At 35.7% G+C, this 19,941-nt stretch overlaps 1 protein-coding gene across 1 annotated transcript in view; it reads left to right on the forward strand.

The window, feature by feature from the left end:
- Window positions 1-2,908: 2,908 nt before the first annotated feature.
- The window catches only part of LOC100370075 (alpha-aminoadipic semialdehyde dehydrogenase-like), a 60,368-nt gene continuing 43,335 nt past the window's right edge, over window positions 2,909-19,941 (forward strand). The window contains exons 1-11 of the mRNA XM_085506925.1: window positions 2,909-3,175; window positions 5,761-5,880; window positions 7,103-7,183; window positions 10,406-10,529; window positions 11,623-11,755; window positions 12,375-12,419; window positions 12,592-12,669; window positions 12,968-13,025; window positions 16,946-17,027; window positions 18,667-18,761; window positions 19,023-19,107. Coding sequence (XP_085363051.1) covers window positions 2,987-3,175; window positions 5,761-5,880; window positions 7,103-7,183; window positions 10,406-10,529; window positions 11,623-11,755; window positions 12,375-12,419; window positions 12,592-12,669; window positions 12,968-13,025; window positions 16,946-17,027; window positions 18,667-18,761; window positions 19,023-19,107 — 1,090 coding nt within the window. The 5' untranslated portion in view covers window positions 2,909-2,986. The remainder of the gene's footprint in view (window positions 3,176-5,760; window positions 5,881-7,102; window positions 7,184-10,405; window positions 10,530-11,622; window positions 11,756-12,374; window positions 12,420-12,591; window positions 12,670-12,967; window positions 13,026-16,945; window positions 17,028-18,666; window positions 18,762-19,022; window positions 19,108-19,941) is intronic.

Raw genomic sequence — 19,941 nt, forward strand, 5'->3', positions numbered from 1 at the left:
AAAGTGAATTGGGGTCGTAATTACCAATGCTGTGCAATAATATCATGCACTTTGGTTTCTGATTCTTCCCATGATTCCTTGTTTACTTCTAATTGGCACCATGACATCTAGTTTGTGATGCTCGCAATTGCCCTGGGATTTAGTTCTACATTTCGAATGACAAGCAGAAGAAAAACACACGTCTGCACTGTTTATGATTCATTTGCATAAAACAACAGAAAACTATACAATATCACAAAGGCTATCGGTGACCAACACCATCGCTTTAACGGAAGCTTTGAACCCCACCTCACCCGCGAAACATGATTTGCCATAGATATTATATTAATAGTTTCCCAGATAACTCGATAACCAACTGTTCAAATAACATCAAATTTGATTTACTGAATATATACTAATTAAAGACAGCTTCTTTATATATGTTGGTATACATTACTGCATAGTGATTAGTTGGTTTTCAGATGCATTTTTTTTTCTCAAAAATATCTCCATAACAAATTACTATAAGGTTAAAACATAAAGGTTTTATGCAAAGTGTTTTATTTGAATGAGGATAGATTTGATCTCACTTCTGTATACAGATCCCTGAAATGCGTTAATGTGAATGTAATTAAATATGTAAATAATATGCAATGTTAATATTATTATGCAGGATTCAAATAAAAACATTATTTTCGGATTTTCTCGCAAACATAATTGGTTAGTACATTCTAACTATTTGTACTGTATTGTAAATATACTGTAACAAATGTAACATTTCAACATGATATATTGAATATGCAAATAAGATGACTAGTATGCATATATTGCTTGGTCACTTAGTCACGTTTTACACCTCTTTGCAAAATGGTAAGTTTAGAACAGATTGTTTTTTTTAAATAGTTTTTGTTTGTTAGTTGTCCTGCTCGTTAAACTTTATATAATCTTGTGTACGTTTCTAACAAAATTTCGCATCCAATCCAACCATTATACAGGCTTTTTAAAAAAAATGCACTTATACCTGGTTGTGAATTAAAAAAATAACTAGGCAAACAATTCAGATAGCGATGGATAATAATTGATTTTACTAATTTAGAAAAACATATAAATACATGTTATAAATTTATTAATTATTTTAAATATTTTAAAACAATCCACAAATGGCCGTGTAAACGACTTCTACTCCAAAATGTGCATTTACTTCTTGAAATAGTACAAATATTGTCACCAATTACAGATATTACTGAACATGAGATTAAGGCAAATACCAATATTATGTTTCATTTATTAAAACAAAAACAAAAAAACATTTGACTTTTGAAATTAATGCCTTCTGAGGTGCATATTCGTTTATTTGATTTACATCACAACAGTAGAGTCATGAGGAATGACTGGAAATAACAATCTAATGACGACGAATTAAGATATATTGAATGCAAAGTGTTCAACCCGAAAATGAAATTTGGAAATTTGCTTCCAATTTCTCAGTTTTCAATTTCGCAGTTCAAAAACTAAAATGATGTAAGTTGTAAAAAGTTTGTGCAGACCACACATACACCGATGAATACAATGTAAGAGCTGGAAAAGGAAGCGGTGCTTTTTATGCTAATCAGTCAGAAGTGTTGAAAATATTGGTGTTTTAGAAAACCTGTGCACCTTTTTCAACATTTGGTATTTGAAATTGTGTCCTAATCTCAAGTTCATTAGCGCAATATACAATAGAATAAACGAATGACCACCATATGCCACAGATTTCTGTGAATATGTTTTGCCGGTTCATGACGATAAACAATTGTTAGTTGTCTATTCTGTTTAACATACATGTACAATATATCCCCCTTCTTCAGGTCTCATACCACTAATCAACCAATAGCTGCTCAATTTAAATGCCTTGCAAAAAAGAATGACATTTTTTAAATATTTTTTCTCAGGTGCTCCCTGTTTGAGGGCGTAATCACCTGGGTCAAATGTGAGACCAGCATGTGGTCTTTTGTTTACTACTTTAAATAGCGGCTGTGTACCTGTGGGTTTATTCTGTGTGTATTTGGATGTTCTAAGCTTGGTGTTTTTCCAGTGATTTCTCATGGTGCAATCCAAATACTGTAAGTGTGTATTGTTTACCCGAGATTTGCAAGAGTTTGAGCTGGCCAACATGTTAGTTTTTTTCATATGGTTGATTACTGGCATGTTTATTTTCCATTTTTGAGCCATGTTTTCAACTTTCTTCATCATTTTCATATAGCAATCTCGTCATATGTTAACATTGTCGTCTATGGAAATTCAATTAGTGGTATGAGCCCTTCATTACTGCAACTGATAGCACATTAAAATATATGTCAATTCATCGTTCTAGAAAAAATATTCACCAGTTCTTGAAAAAAATATGATTGTTTATTCTCGGCACAAAAACGGCCAATATCAACCAATTTTTGACTAAATTATTGTTGCATACTAATTTTAAATTGTATAATGTGATAAATATTGACATCATGTTAAGGCTGAACAATTATTGACCGAACATCACATTATTTTCAACTTCGAATTTTCATAATAAATTACATGTGCGTTCAGTAGACAACCCTTCCACGTTTATCTTCCCGGTTACCGAAATACGATATGCATATTAAAAAATTAACAACGGCGATAAAAAAAAAATACATAAGAATAAACAAAAAATTATAAATAAAAATATAAAAAATAAGCTACATCGGATTTTAATAAGATTGATCCATCCTTTACAATGGCTTGGACTTTACTTAAGGGCATCAAAGCTCGTAGGTGGTACATTGAGGCAATTATCTCAATGGCTTAATTCTGTGAGTTTTGAAACTTGCTTTACCTATGTGCTGAGCTCGCTGTACGAATACTAGGTTATGCGCTCAAATGTAATAGCGCCATCATGCGGATTATTGAGCGCGTAGGTTGTTGACCTGCGGAAGTTCATGGGGTCAAAGGTACCTATTCAGCAACCGCTCATCAGATCGTGCCTTTGCAGAGCCCCTTTACCATGTGGCGCATTACTATAGGTGTTAGTAGGTCTGTTTCCAGCTTTAAACAGGCATTGTATTTGAGCAGAATGGCTAGTAGTGGTACGAGTTATTTAATTGAAGATAAAAAGTATGCGTGGTTGAAAGATCTGGGCTTAAAGAAGGAAAACGATGGTGTTTTTCACGGGGAATGGACAGCCAACGGACCGGTGAGTTTCTGATAATAAAACGAGATTGCAGACCCGATGCCGGTCAAGTGTGAAACCCCTGTTGGTGAACTTATCATGCTTTATAAATATTAAAATGATATACGTCAAAGTTACCTCCATTTGAAAACTTACCTGGAAAGACTGTTGAGGGAAAACAAAATAAAGAAAATCCCACGACTGAATATTTTGAACTAGAAAATGTGAATACAAAAACTGTCGTCAGGCATTTCACCAGTCCCGACGCCAAATTTCAATTGTTTTATCCATTTTTAGATAACCCATGAATGATGGCTGATTAATTTAAAGTAATTTTAAAAACGATAAAAATGAAAACGATTCACAAGATGTGAACTCGACGATTGGTTCACTGTCCCACTGGCACTGGGCTGTGTTTGGATTTATGTACATTGCACATAGAATATCAATAATAGAATATCCAATACAATAGAATATCTCAATAGTGATTGACAATTTCTTGTTTGAATTGAATCAATGCATTTATAAATATTCACCAGAAAAATTATCATTAACTAGATCTATGTTAATTATTATAAATTTAATTCAATTTTAAGCAATTTACTTGATTTTAGTTACCGTTTATTTCTTCATCATTAATTTTGTATGACATTCATAATTTCCTTATTTATCATTATGCAATATCATCAGCAGTTTTTTAAATTTTTTTTTCACAAAAGTTTTTTAATAGGGAATGTACCCGATATTCATAGTAATATTTGCACAGAATCAATATCACAATTCTTGGGAGTCATATGTAAGCTATGTTTCTGCGTTTATACTTGTCAGTGACTGGCATAAACCAAAAAGAAAGCTAAAAGTCACTAGGCCAATAGATGCCATGAAATCACATCTAAGTCTGTCGGCCATCAACGTCCACGACAAAAAGCTGATTTCTCACAGTGACAAAACTGCATGTACATGTAAACACATTACATGAAATGCAGTAATGGGCCATTCCAGTTTATATCTGCACCCCCCCCCCCCCCCCTGTTGATGAGCTTGTGTGTTTACTTTATACAGGGTATAATTTCCATGGGTGTATAAGTCATGCAAAGTTTTATTTCCAAATCACCATTCACCATACAGTAATGGAAATCCAAAACTATAGTTCCTACTTATGGTGTTGATGAGTTCCATTGTGCCACCATACAGAGTAGAATTTCCAAATATAACTCATCATACATGTATGCTAATTTACCAAGTTCACAATTTTATATTTGATAATGGAAATCCAAACTAGTCCTGATTCACGGTGTTGATGAGCTCATTCGTGCCACCATCCTCAACTAATTTTAGTAATAACTATTTCATACTGGCCCAATTTTTTTTATCATATACAGTCAGAATTCCAAGTTTTTTTAGTCATACTGTTGGAAATCCAACCTCATCAACCGGTATGTGGCGAGATAAACTAGGCCATATTTTATTTAGTAGCCATAACTGCCTGGATTTCCAGGAATTTTTTTTACATACTCGTCTGGATTTCCAGATTCTGTTTCTCCATATACAGTTGGAATTCCGGTGTATTTTCCCAATCATACAGTGCTGGAAATCCGACCACATCAACAGGGGGTTGCAGATATAAACTGGAATGGCCCAATATGTCGGCTACCTTAGCGCAAGTGAGGTGACAAGGTTAACCCGTTATATGGGATGTATAATCAATGTGTCTAAAATGATAACAAGGTCATGTTTGTTTGAAACGTATACCCAACATCCTTAAGATATCGAGGCACCAGTCCTCATTTGGAGGACAATATATATTTTGACAGTGCACTAGGACACTATTTATATTTATACTGTTATTGTATGCCTGAAGAACTTAGAGTGCCTTTCACTTACTGTAAGCATTTATGCTTTAAACGAAGTGTATGTACCTTCCCGCTATTTAATTGAACATTCTGTCCCCAGTTATCCTCCAGTCAATGTCAACCCCCACCCTCCCCACCTCGGGGTTTAGTGGAGGATTTGGAAATTATTGTTGTAAAATTTGCCAAATGCCCCACCTCACCTCCAAGGGCAAGAAGAATAGGCAAATCCTCCCACCCAAAACAAACTCCTCACATAATATTTTCCCCATCGATCGCCACTGTCCTCCATGCTTGCTATCATATCAGCAGAATGAATGTATACGCATGCGCAGCTAGCAATGACGGGACACGAAACACGGCTGTTACCCCACCTCCACGGGCATAGTATAAACCCCATCTAATGCCCCACATTTGTCCCGTATTTTCGAGGTAGGAGCTGTCGGGGTTGACATTGACTGAAGCATTAGCCCGATTATTAGCTTTGATGTTAAATGTATACTGTTTAAAACTGTTATATATAATTGTTTTTTTGCAACAAAAATGAAGGTTTCTAATAACAATCCATCGCATTGACTTTTTTGGCTATAAGTATGTTTCTTACCAATTGTGTCAAATAATTTTTTTTTAATTTATAGAAATATTGTATATAATTTTAGAAAGCATGCTTGTTTGTCTGACAATAGTATATCAACTAATTTATATGCATCTTCACATGGTACTTTCTGTGTTGTATACTGAATTCAATTCTATTCTTAGTATGTAGATACATTCTGTCCTACCAGCGGTTTGCCGATAGCTAGAGTGCGAGAGGGAACGGTGGCTGATTACAATACTGCAGTTGACAAATGTAAAGAAGCATGGAACGTGTGGACAGAGGTAATAATCTTAGGAAAAATAAATAACACTCACCTGAGCTAATTAACATAATTACCCTCTATTCATTCTCAGTCATTAACCTACATGTATATAATTAGATTCCATATATTTTGTCCTAAATTATTTGATTATTCATTTGGAGTTGGTTTTTAATTATCAGCGGTATTCCAAAACATAATACATATGTCAAGTAGCCATTCAATCATGAAAACAACCTAATTCACTCATTCCTTCCACAGACACATAGATTTCATAAAATTCCATGAAATAGACTATACATCATCACCTGTTAATTAGTCCAGCTGGTTACAAGATTTAAAAAAAAATCAATTAAGAAAATGTCCCTAGTAATGGTGCATGTCTCTCAGACTGGTGAAATACACTGTACCTAACCCCATATAATGCACTATATACAATGTATGACCTTTCAGTAATTACGCTTGCATTGTGCATACACTGTGTAAAGATAAGGTCAGGTGAGAGTACCGTGATATTCAGGCATGGTGTCACCAGACTCAATAAAAAAACATTTCCATGTATACAATTCCCCGTTTATATCTAAACCCGAACACGTGACCTTTAATCAATCCATCTTTAATACCAAGATTATACAAGCAGCCCAGATTTCCCGGATGATTGTATTTATAATTTAAACAAGTCACACATTACATGGTAATTTGCATGCAACACAAATGTTGAATACTGTGTTTCACATTTTTTTTTTTTACAATTTGTGATATTTCCTGACCTGTGTAAAGGCATGTGAAGTTTTCCATTGATCCTGTATAATTTAGTGCCGTATTAAATGTACCTATATATTTGTATTCTCTCAAACAATACTCTTAATGTAATAGCTAGACAAGTTCTATTCAAATCTTGATTTAGTATGGCAGACTGTGGCAATTTCTGTTATAAATTTATAACATCGTACAATTTAAACACTGTCATGGTAATTCATCATACTGGTTCACTTCAAAATTAAATTTAGATGAACTTAAATGAACCTAATGAAAATCTGGCTTTGAATAATGCTAGGATGAAAACATGCTGACGAAGCACAACTTATGTTGGTCACAACAACAACAATGTGACCTTTATTTTCTTTCGGGGTCAGGTCAGCATTTACATAAAGCTACTCAGGTTAATAAGGTATATGTTTTAACACATTCATGATGCTCTTAGCAGTTTGTGTTATTAGAAAATCTTTTTCTTTAAAATGCAGGTTACTGGTCCCCATCGAGGTGAAATTGTACGACAGATTGGACATGCACTCAGAGAAAAGAAACACCTCCTGGGAAAACTGGTAAGGAAATTATTCATTATTATTCTTGAGATGTAAAACAAATATCCCATGTTTGAAAGACACAACACAATGAAGTTACTTGTATTTTTACATTAGGCATGTAATGTTTCTATAGGTTGTTTTTTTCTGTTGAAAATTTATGAAGCCAGTTCACAAGCTGTTTTTTTTGAAGATTTGGTGGCCTGGAAATGGACTGTTTGGTTTATGTAGTATTCCCACTCTAATGTAATGCATGCACCTAGAAGGTAACAGAAAGTGATCTGGAATGAGAATTGCTTGTTACGTCATAAAAACAACTTCAGAAAAAAGGAAGCAAAATTTGGACATTAAATTGTGAACTGCATAACTCCTCCATGTAGCATGTAGTAATCTGGAACGAGAATTGCTTGTTACCTCATAGAAACAGCCTCAGGAAAAAAAAGCAAAATTTGCAGACATTAAACTATATGGTGGTTGAAAAATATAACTCCTCCATGTAGCATTGATTGTGAAATAATATGACAGAACCCCACACCCTCCCCGTGGCTTTCGTTGCGTATGGAAGTTATTTTCACGAGTGATGCGGTGTATCCCGCGGCCGTACTTTCACGAGCGAAGCGAGTGAAAGTACAGCAGAATACGCCGCATCTCGAGTGAAAATAACTTCCATACGCAACGAAAGCCACGGGGAGGGTGTGGGGTTCTGTTATTATTACATATGTTCCATACTTGATTATTTCGTATTAAAGAAAGAACGTGCAAACCTGGATGGAATTTAGGTCGGGGAACCCCCATTGCCCATTAATATGTTCCAATATAAGTGTTACGTCCTAGCAGCGCGTGTCAGTGTAGAACGCGCCCGGAGAACGCGTGTCACTGTTTGTTTGAAATTAAAATAATCAGACGTCTAATCTGAGTCACTGTCCGAATAAATAACTCGTTGACGTTTAGTTGGGACCACGGCAGAACCAGAACTTGAACTGGACAACTATGATACACAGTTTATGTTGAAGTTAAAAGTGCCGCTACAGAATTGTGCATTGGCAAACATGCCGTGCAACTGCGATACTCCACAGACGGGATGACTTTCGTCGACAGCGGTTGTCGCTTACATGTAGCTGCACTACAGTCCTTCGTTGAGGGACTGTGGCTGCGCTACACCTTGGTGTGTGATGTTGCTTGCTGGTCGTGGATTGACTGAGTCTTGATTACCAGATAAAATGTTGCTCTTTTGGCGTTGGTAATTTTTATTTGGAACTGAGTAACGTCGCAACGTCACCAGCAGAAACCTGGTATCTCGATGCTGATGGTTGCGGCTGCATAGTAATCGCTGATTTTACTGCTGGTGGATCTTCTGAGAGCCCTTCAAGGTTTATAAAACTCAGTTTCCAGGTGGTCAACACACATTAAGTTCTCCCAATTGTAGTATTCTATGTGATGTACACCTGACATGCCAAAAATGTTGTTGAACGATCTGAACTGGATAAAAATAGCAGACGAAAATGTGTTTACAAAATAAAAATAGTTCGGTAGCCAATAAAAATACCATGTTCATTTGCATATCGACCGTGAAAATACCGAAAACATTATTGCATGGGTGATATGCAAATTAGTTTGGGCCAAAATAAGTGACTGCCTAAAAGTACCATTACTGTTGTTCAAATTTCATGTCACTCGGCAAGTATATTCATGTACCCCAAGGGGAAAATATCGTACTTCTAAATATTGTTTATTCCGAAAAACTGTACTCCTGAAGGGACTACTTTGTTTGCTCTCCGACCTCATTTGCATATGGGTTGTGGAAATACCGATTTTGATTTCAGGGACGAATCAAAATAAACTGCAGTACATATGTAATAATATGGTAAAACAAATGGTATTATTATTATTATTATTATATGGTATTATTATTAAGTAATATGGCTAAACAAAATGACCATGATGACAACCACACTTGTCTAAATAACACTGTGCTCCTATAATAGTACTGGATTTCTAAATACATGAACAGCTTGCTTTTTTTTGATGGGAAAAAAAAATCATTGGGGGGGCCCTGTGACAATATTAATGTGATTCATTCCCAGTGCACTGGTCAACATATTAATTGTCTAGTTAGCAGTACTTGTATGTTATTGAATTTCAGCTGCCTTTTTTATTTGCTTAGCATGTTCATAAACATGATTTTGACACAAAGTCTAATGTTTACAACTGGAGCAGTTGCAAAACATTTTTCAAGTGTTTACATAAAACAAATGTTTACATGGCAAAAAAAAATCATTCAAGGAATGACTGAACACAGCTGTAATAATCAAACAAAAAGCCATGGTTATAGTAACCATCATCTGATACAGTTGAAATTCATATAAATGAGCCAAACTCGTTAATGACTGTGAATCAAGTTATAACAAATTATTATACATCTAGCACTGAATACAATAGAATTTTCTGTTTCATATCAACATTGTTAACATTTTTTCTTATGCGGGATAAAATATGAACCAACATTTACGTGTTTAAGATTATTGACGTAACATTTGAACTCTTTCCTTTAGATATATGAACGTTATAGTGTGTGATGGAACTAACATTAACATTTGCACATTACAATATGTTTTTTGTTGTCATTTCGACCTTATAATCTCTCAATGAAATATTACTCCAAGCAGTAAAAAGATGTATAATTATAATATATTGAAGATAATATTTGGTAATCGTAGTCCTAAATAACTATTAAAAATAGCTAGACGTTTCGAGCAATGGCTCTTTATCGATAGCATAGAAGCAAGTGAGCAAAAGCAAAAATTATTATTATTATGTATAATTATAAGGTTATCACGAGAAGTATGCACTTGAGTAGTGTAGGTCGCATAGAGCTTTGCTTATATGTCCATCAATATGATCACTCTATTGCCTTCATGCATACTTTGTGCGGTATTCTACTGATAACCTCCTCATATTATCACATGGGTGTAAGTGGGGGTGTCAGCATACAAACTGTAGATGGTGGGAAAAAAATGAGGAAAAAATAGTACCGTAAAATCTGTATTAGAAGTCGCACCCCTAATAGAAGTCGCACCCATTTTTTTTGAAAAATTGAGAATAAAAAATTCATCATTTCTCATATGTGTAGATGCTCTAATAGAAGCCACATCCTCTGTGTTGCATTGTACCATTTTAATAGAAGCCACTGCTTCTAATACAGATTTTACAGTATTACATGACATTACATGTATATTTTACCAGGAATCATTGGAGAATGGTAAAATATTACCTGAAGGTGAAGGTGAAGTACAAGAGGTTATCGATGTATGTGACTACGCTGTTGGTTTATCTAGAATGTTTGGTGGGCGTGTACTTCCTTCTGAACGTAAGTTCCAATTGTTATTACAACTCATTAACACAGAGACTTGTTTTGGGTTTCATAAATGCTTTCTTAGATATGCCTAGACATTCTTTGTCATAATAAATAATAATTTACATATGCATGCCGATTTGTTTTCCATTTTGATGTCTATTTTTGTCATCAACCTTTTCACAGGCTTGCCAGGGTTAATTTTATTGATAACATGAAATTGATTTTAAACATAGTAAAGCATAGTGATCCACATTTTTGTTTTGTAATTTGATTTAAAATGGCTGACTGGGCACCACTTTGTTTTTCTCTATTTAATTTTTTTCTGAATATCAAGCCATAATAATTTTCATAATCTTTTTTATTGCCCTTCCCATTTGTACTACATCCAAATAACCCTGTGCATCGTTGTGTTCGCGCCTCTAGTACATCTGTCTGGCCATTCACACCTATATCTCAGACTTTACACATTATATCATACATGTGCACATGCATTTGTTTCATTATCATATTCAAGATGGCCGAATGGCAGCCATTTCAGTGTTTTTAAAATCATCAAAATCAAACATTTCTGCCATTCCATTCCAGAACTGGATCTTGGTCGTGGATGGGCATATTTCATTAAAACTTTGACAGATCAGGTTGAAAACAAATGCTGTCGTATTGCTAACATGGCTATTCTGATCATGCACATACATCATTCATCACATACTTCTGTTTCAGAATCTGATTCAACATGAATAATCATCATTTTCGTGCTAACAATGCATTATGAATGTTATGGGTAGATCGAATCACACAAATAAACTGGCTCCACACTTTGTATCATGTCTGTCACAATAATTATTTGGAACTAATGCGGACAATCACAAAAAACTTGAAAGTGAACATATCACCTCCTCTATACATGTATTTATTTTCTACTGGGTTTCTATCCTATGCGTGGACAAATTGGTTATTACAGGATGGGATAGAAAGTAAAAGAAAAATTTCTTCTGTTCATCCTTAAACTGATGAGCATTCTGTACTCTGTTGCAGTATCCATGGTGCTGCATAGTTACTGTGTTCATTGACCTATTTATTCTATTGCTTGTTTTCTTGATCATAGGACCCGGTCATGCTTTGATAGAGCAGTGGAACCCACTCGGTGTTGTGGGTATAATCACAGCATTCAATTTTCCTGTAGCTGTATACGGTTGGAATGCTGCCATTGCTCTGGTCTGTGGTAATACTTGTCTCTGGTGAGTTGGGGTAGAGTAAACATGTAGTTCCCACAGAGATGCAAGTTCCATGATTTCGTATATAATTTAAATGCATTCGTGTATGTAAAAAAGAGAACATCGTCATAAATTGTAAAAAGAAATATACTGTTTAAAAACTTTTTAATTTTGCAAATGTCTGGGATTACACCATTGAGCATTTCCATGATCTCCTCAAAGTAAGACAGCATGCTAGTAGTCCTACATGTATGTGATGTACTGTACATGTATAATAATTGTTTTTATATGTGTATCAATTTTTTTTACCAACAATTTTGTACCACATTTTGCACCTTTGTATGAGTTTCCTAGCACTTCCTTCAAATCTTGGGTAAACAAATATGAAAAAAAAATCATTATGTGGTTATTATTTGTGGAGGAAAAACTGCAAAATGAGTCGAGGACATGTAGAGGTAGTCCAAATATCTGACGAGTAAATAAATACCTAAATGATAGCCCATTGTTTTGTCTGTGTGAGAGCAATGGGGTGCAGAATTGCCTTGGCCGAAACTTCAGTGTCTTGGGATCACTATTTAAGTAACACATAGATAGAACACAATTTCTTTTACAGTGGGTGTTTTATGATTTTTCTTTAATACAGGAAAGGAGCTCCATCTACACCTTTGTGTTCCATTGCTATAACAAGGTTAGTACTGTTCTGTTGACTATCGTATCACTTACAAGTACCAACTTCATCATTCAATTGTTTCTTTTGTTGTGTACATTCTATACCTACGGTACGGTTTTGATTTTTCTCAGATATTTGATCTATTTTAATACTATAATGCTTGACATGATTTGTTTTTATTTTTTCAAAGAGTAATGGAATCAGTTCTGGCAGCTAATGGATTACCAACTGCTGTGTGTTCTATGATCTGTGGTGGTGCTGAGATTGGGTAAGTATACAAATGTACTTGGACCACCTTACCCTCCTACATGTCTAATATAATTAGATATATTTATCAACATCTTGTATATCAAAAACTAATTTCACTCCTCAGCTTATATCGACTCAAATTCATTACTCTCTGTATTGTATTGATTCCTAAGACCCAGTGAAGTGATAGTAATTTATGATCTCCATGTGAAACTTGAACATGGTTGGATTAATTTTCATACAGTCAAGCATGAGAAAAAAACAATGTTGTCAGCTGTCATTTCTTGATACGTTTTTAATGTAATTTTATTTCCCAGTTCTGCTATGGCCAAGGATGAAAGAATTCCATTGCTGTCTTTCACTGGTAGTACAGCGGTAAGTAGATTTGAATTATCCTACATCTCTAGTACTACTATCTAGTATCATTCCATAAAAAAGCCGTACATGCATGTGCTTGAATTTTCTCTTACATGGGCCTCCCATCCTCAAGCACTGACTGGATGCTCTGAATCAGTCTCTGCCACAGGCAAATTAAAATATTGAATATTCTTGTATTGTTAATGCGCATGTATGATAAACGCTATGACGAACATCTATAGTGATACTGAAAAACAGTAGAAAGACTAATAGATCATTATTATATGACCTCACATAACATGTTTGTTTTGTTTTGCTTTGTTTTGTGTTATTTATTTGTATCGTTTCGACAGATTTACATTGCTAATCCCATTGATGTACTTCTTATGCAAAACGTTCCACAAAACAATCAGTGTGGCTCCTTCACACCATTGAACTGAAGAGGTGACCTACTTTTTTGTGTTTGGCTGCGTTTCCATGGCTATTTACCAAATTTGCTGAATTTTGGCTTGAGGGTATGCTTTTATAAAAAATAATAAAAACTATATGTAATATACTGTAAAAATAGAATTAATTTTCGCTGAAAGAATGATTCAGTGAAAATAAAATCCAGCGAATATACCTTTTTCCTATATTTTACATTTAACTTGTCAAAAATCAGTGAAAATAAATTCCACACAAAACACCCAAATATTCTTTTCAGCAAAAATTAATGCCAGCAAAAATAAAGTATTTTACGGTAGTATATTTTAAAAAATTCGTAATCCCCAGGATTAAGATGAAAAATGTTGTCTGTTGCAGAGACTGAATCTCTACTAAAAAGCAGTAATCAGTTGAGGCTTGGAGAATGTATGCCACTAATATTGATGCATTTAAGATTATCAACATTGCAATTCACTACGTTCAATTACCCACCATAGACTCTGGTCAGTCAAAATGACTATTTTGAACTGTAGGCATTAATCAGCGATTCTGCCAATGACGGAGAGATAAAATCTAGGTAAGGGGAAGTCCCATGACCCCAAGATTTTTTTTCCTTACGTCCCTAACCTTGTGACAGAGGCCATGTGGCACTGACATCATAGCCAGATAATCACTTCTTTTTTATCTCCGCACCGACGGGGATGAAATTTAGTCATCCATAACAACTCGATGAGCCATGCTATTGGGGTGATGCGAGTATCATCGATCCTAGTGGTACATATACAATGTATATACCCCCACCCTCGATCCTAAGGCAACCACTTACTGTTGCTTCAATGCTTATGGGATCACAGGCACTGTGATCCAAAGCAACCCCGTTGGCACGTCTACCCCTGTCCGGCCGAGTGGGGCGCAGGGCGTGCAGACGGTGTTGATGCGCGAACGTTGGTCAGCCGTGGAGGAGGTAACGCTTAAGGTCCCTGGGTGGGGTAAATCTTGTGCAACATTTCCCATTGGACCAAACACTACCCAGTCTATGTGGTTGTGGGATCAGACCCCAAAGGGTGGGATGAGACCAAACGCCCCCAACCATATCCCAAAGCTCCTTCCGCTGACTCCGGTACCATGAATTTCTGTTTGGCAAAGCGGGTAAAGGCAGACAGCCGCGTTTCATGGGCGTTCTTGCCAGCTCAGTCGGAGACAATCCATCACGCCCTGAGGGCAGAGTTGCTGGAGCGCATTATTGTGCGTGCCCAGGACTCAGAGACCGTGGAGGCAGAACGCACAAGCCTCCTAGATCAGGCGACACATTTACTGGTGGGCCACCGCACAGCTACGTGCGACATCCACCCAGTGTCACCTGGCTCTCCTGGCCGGGTTACTACTGTGCAACGAGACGTGGGTGTTTTCGCTGGCGAACTGAGTCATGGAGTACGTCACCACCTCAGTTACATAGACTGGACATCTTCCACCCTCTTTGATGGGGAGATGGCGGGTGTAGTCTCGGAGCATTGGAGTGCAATGAACTAGACGATTCAGATCGAATCCGCTAGCCAGTTGGCCACTGCCAAGGGTAAACGGAGGGCGCCCACTGAAAACACAATGCCCTAAGGCGAGGTCTGCTAGCCAAAATCAGCCAGGAGGCAAGCGCTCATACCCTTCCGCAGGAGGGAAGAGTAGCAGCGTGCCCCCAGGGAAGAAGGGACCAGGTGGTGGCTCCTCATCTTCCTCGGGCGGTCGTCCACTCAGGTTACGCTTACCTCTTCGACCAGGGGGTCAGGCATTGCGGGGGGGGGGGGGGGGGGGGGGGCAGATTGTGCTGGTGTAGTCCAGTTTGGAGGCAGCGGGTGCCCAATTTCTGGACTTTCCAGGTGGTGACATATGGTGTCCAGGATACTGCTGAAATCTTTATCTCCCCCGTCAGTGTCTCCCCTTTTGGGAGCACTGCCAGGGGACTCCCACAAGGCGGAAGCAATCAGAGAGAAAGTAGACAATTTGCTGGAAAGGGCACCATACACAAAGTAGATTAACCGGCATTATGTCCAGACTTCTACTCAAATGTGTTTGTAGTACCAAATCTACAGGTGGCAGGCGTCCAGTTCTTAACCTAGGCGGACTGAATCAGTACGTGCTCCTTGATCGGTTCGGCATGGAGACGTCATTCAGCATTCTTCTCTTCATACACTGTTTCAACAGTAACTCTGTACAACAACTCTAAACATGACTTTGTGTGATGTATTTGGATTGTCATTACATGTGGTGCGAAACTGAACTTGCCTTTATGGGTTCTGTTTGTTTGGTCTATCTCTTCGACGGGTGTCCATTCATCAGACATGAATTCTCGAACATGCCTGGACCTAGGTATTTTGTTTGGCTTCCATGTGCAGAGCCTGAGGAGAGACTAATGTCTTACCCGGTACCTATGTCTGTATGTGGCTGGATGAATGGATGTATCAAATCTAATATCAATAACAACTCAGTGAATGTGAATGAAATTTGGTACAACATCTACTTTGTGATAAATTCTTGATTTTGAGACAAATCAATGTACATTAGTTAGCTAATTTGCATACTATTTAACCCATGTCAGCATGTTTAATTTATAATCTAACTACCGTTCCCTTAAAACTGTTAAAACTTAGTAAATGCATACTGTTTTTTGTAGGTAATCTGCATATGTTAATTAGCTAATCTGCATACTAATCAACTAATCGTTTTGTTGATATCCTAACAGTTAGCTCAAATGATTTAAAATTGTTCATTGAATGACTGACACTATGGAATGAAGCTGCATATATTAATTAGCTAATTCGTATATTAATTAACTAAATCGGTGTAGAATCAATCAAACAAAAACTTCTTCATTTATATGTTAATTAATTTGTTTAGAAAACAAAAAAATATTGAATTCATTATCACACAGGATCTTTTTTAGTGTCTTCTGTGTTAAAAGTTGGCACCATACAAATGGTGGGCAAAGTGAAACCAAGGTTGTCTACCTGTAATGTGCAAATCTGATTGGCTGTCATGGTCATGAGGTATAATAAAAAAAACATAAAACAAAACAAAATTTCTCTGCATGCCTGGACCAATTTTATTCAAACTTAGGGTTCACACAATTCTTAAATTGTGTTTGAACAATACAAGAGTCCTCCTAAGACACCAAGATTCAGGTATATATTTCTGTGAAATTCTAATTAACTTTTTAGTCCCCATTCAGAGTAATCTCAACATATTTGATAATTATATACATTGTATGGTCATGTGACTTTATTGAAAATGCATATTATAAATAAAATCTTGAGCACTATTGCAGATAAACATTCAACCAGTGATTAGAAGACCTTGCACACTAGCTCTTATCAACATATTTAATGGCCATATATGGTCATGTGACTCCATTTAAAAAAAGCATAACTATCATATCTGGAACACATTACACTATTGATATAGATGTTCAACCGACCGGTGCTTGTAATAAAGATGACTTTCTTGTTTGAATTCCTATTATACAGGTGGGACAAAAAGTAGGAGTTGCAGTTCAAGAAAGGTTTGGTAAATTCATTCTTGAATTAGGTGGAAATAATGCGATTGTAGGTAAGTTGTCGGGGTTACTTGTGTACGCTTTAGTGCAATTGCTGAGTAAAATTCATATTATGTATTTCTACATGTTAATTTGATTGGTTGTGAAGCTTTCAAACCATAATATCTGATGATGATCATGCACCTATTACAACAAACAGTTGTTCTTATAAAGCCTATTATTTAGCTTTATTCTTCATTTGTCTTGTGCTGACAGCTGGTCTGACTGTAATTGCCTAATTTGATAACCCGCAATCAATTTTGAAACGGTTTGAGTACCAGTACCAGTGGGACTGCTGTCAGTGTCAATGCCGCGGGACTTATGGATTGACCTTTGTGCGTCCGTGCGTATCTTAGACATGCCTGGATCAATCACAATCAAACTTAACACATACATCATACATAATATTACACATATGCACATCAATTTGTTTCACAATCTGATTCAAGATGGCCGAATGGTGGCCATTTTGGTTATAAACAAATCATCGAAGTCAAACATTTATGGATAGATTTTGTTTAAACTTGGTACGTATGTTGGACATTATGGGACCTTGATGCACATCATTTTATATTTTTAGATTTGATCAAAAATGGCCAACTGGTGGCCATTTTGTTTTAATGAATGCAGTTCTAATGCCATATCTCTGCCATGCTTTGACTGATTATGTTCAAATTTTATATATTCATTATTCATCATGATATAGATATATTGGTTTGACTATCTGATTCAATATGGCCAAATGGCAGCCATTTTTGTGCTAAAAAAATCATCAAAAATCAAGCATTTCTGGCATTCGGGAACTGGATCTTGGTGTTTATGGATTGATTTTGTTCAAACTTGGTACATACATTAGAGATTATTGGTTTCTGATGCACATCATTTTATTTTTCAGATTAGATTCAAAATGGCTGACTGGCGTCCATTTTGTTTAAATGAATGTGCTCCTAAAGCCATATCTCTGATATGCTTTGTCCGATTATGTTCAAATTTTATTTATTCGTTATACATCATGTTATAGATATATAGATGTATTCAAAATGCCCGACTGGTGGCCATTTTGTTTTTATTAGTGCTGTTATTTCTCAATATGGACAAGTACTCGTTTGACGATCAGATACAAGATGTTAATCATTTTAATGTTAAAAAATAATCATAATCAAGCATAATCTTCTGGATCCATATTTCTGTTTATGTTCCAACTATATTACTAGGACCAAAACTATATATCTTAAATTTGATAACTAACGGGGACTGTGTCATGCATGGCTTGTTTCTTAAAATTTTCCTACATTAATTTTCTCTTGACCATTTTTCATTCTATTCCCATCCCCAATTCACAACAAAATCCCAAGTTTATTACAGTTTTTACTAAAAATAAACCATAATGCTTATTGTCATGCTTGATACCTTTGTTGGATTTCTATAAAATTTCAATTATATTACAATCAAACTGCCATTGTTCTAATATGGCAATACCATTGTGATAACAATCAATATTTATCAACTTTGAGTTTAGAAAGTTAATCAACTAGGACAAAAGAACTATTTCAAAAGTAAGGTCGCAAAATTGTTTTCTATACATTTCTAGTTAAAAATTTGCTTTACCGTACTTCACCACCATCCCCTTTCTTTCTTTTTTTCTGCCGACAGCGTTGGAAGATGCTGATGTTGATATGCTTGTAATGTCTGCATTATTTGCCTGTGTGGGTACAGCTGGGCAGAGATGTACGACAACAAGAAGACTGGTAAGATAGTATAGCCTGTATAGCCTAAATATACCCATGATTTAGCTATAATTCTGTGTTCATTATTACAGCTCATAAAGGTGGTGTTGTGTACCTCTACATCACCATAGTGTTCTAAAATTATATTATCGTTGTAAGAAATATTAATCTGTTTTATTTTACAACAAATTGGATATAAATATTTTTTCAAGAGTTGTGTAATGAAATCCAGAGAAAGGAAAAATCAAAGTAAATTGTTTTTTGTGTGTACTTAACATACAGGTCCTACATGAATCGTTGTATGATGAAGTATTAAAGAGGCTGAAGAAAGCATATGCACAGGTTAAAATTGGAGACCCCTCAGAAGGTATTTATCTATGTTTGCTTCAACTAGAAAGTTTAATTTATATTTAAGTTTTAATTCATCTTTGTATTATTATGTAAATGAAGGAAGGTACTGCAAATGCATTTAATTATTCTCCAAGTTTTACTTTTACTGTTAAGTAAAATGTGAATATGTAAAATAGCAAACAACAAACAAATTTATGAACTTAAAACTTAACAAAATGAATAACTTCAAAATATAGAAATAGTGAAATTAGACGTCTGTGAAAATAAATTGTAATAATCTTGAAAAATGTATAGAATATGTTGGAGAATTTGTTCTCCACCACACTGATATGTATACTTCCATGTACCAGTGATTATTACATTATAACCCCATGTAAATGAAACACTTTTTCTAAATATCAACACTAGTTGGAGGCTGTTTCAAATCAATATCCTAGAATTTCCAAAACGCAATCTTCATTTTGTTTCTGTTTCTGTTTGTGCATGTTTCAGACTTTATTTCTCTGGCATTCCTGAGATGATTTTGGTAAAAAGTCAAAACATAATGAAGTACATTATGCACATTAATTAGGGTTTCGAGCCCATTTGGTCGAAACCCTTTTGTAATTGTTCCGTTTATTATTATTATTAGGTTTTCAAGACACATGTCTTGGAAACCTTTTGTAATTGTTATGTTTTTAGGTTTTCAAGACACATGTCTTGGAAACCTTTTGTAATTGTTATGTTTATTAGGGTTTCGAGCCCATTTGGTCGAAACCCTTTTGTAATTGTTCCGTTTATTATTATTAGGGTTTCGAGCCCATTTGGTCGAAACCCTTTTGTAATTGTTCCGTTTATTATTATTATTAGG

Source organism: Saccoglossus kowalevskii, chromosome 13 (genome assembly GCF_978046115.1).
Source record: "Saccoglossus kowalevskii chromosome 13, keSacKowa6.1, whole genome shotgun sequence".
In the NCBI taxonomy this organism is placed as follows: Eukaryota; Metazoa; Hemichordata; class Enteropneusta; family Harrimaniidae; genus Saccoglossus; species Saccoglossus kowalevskii.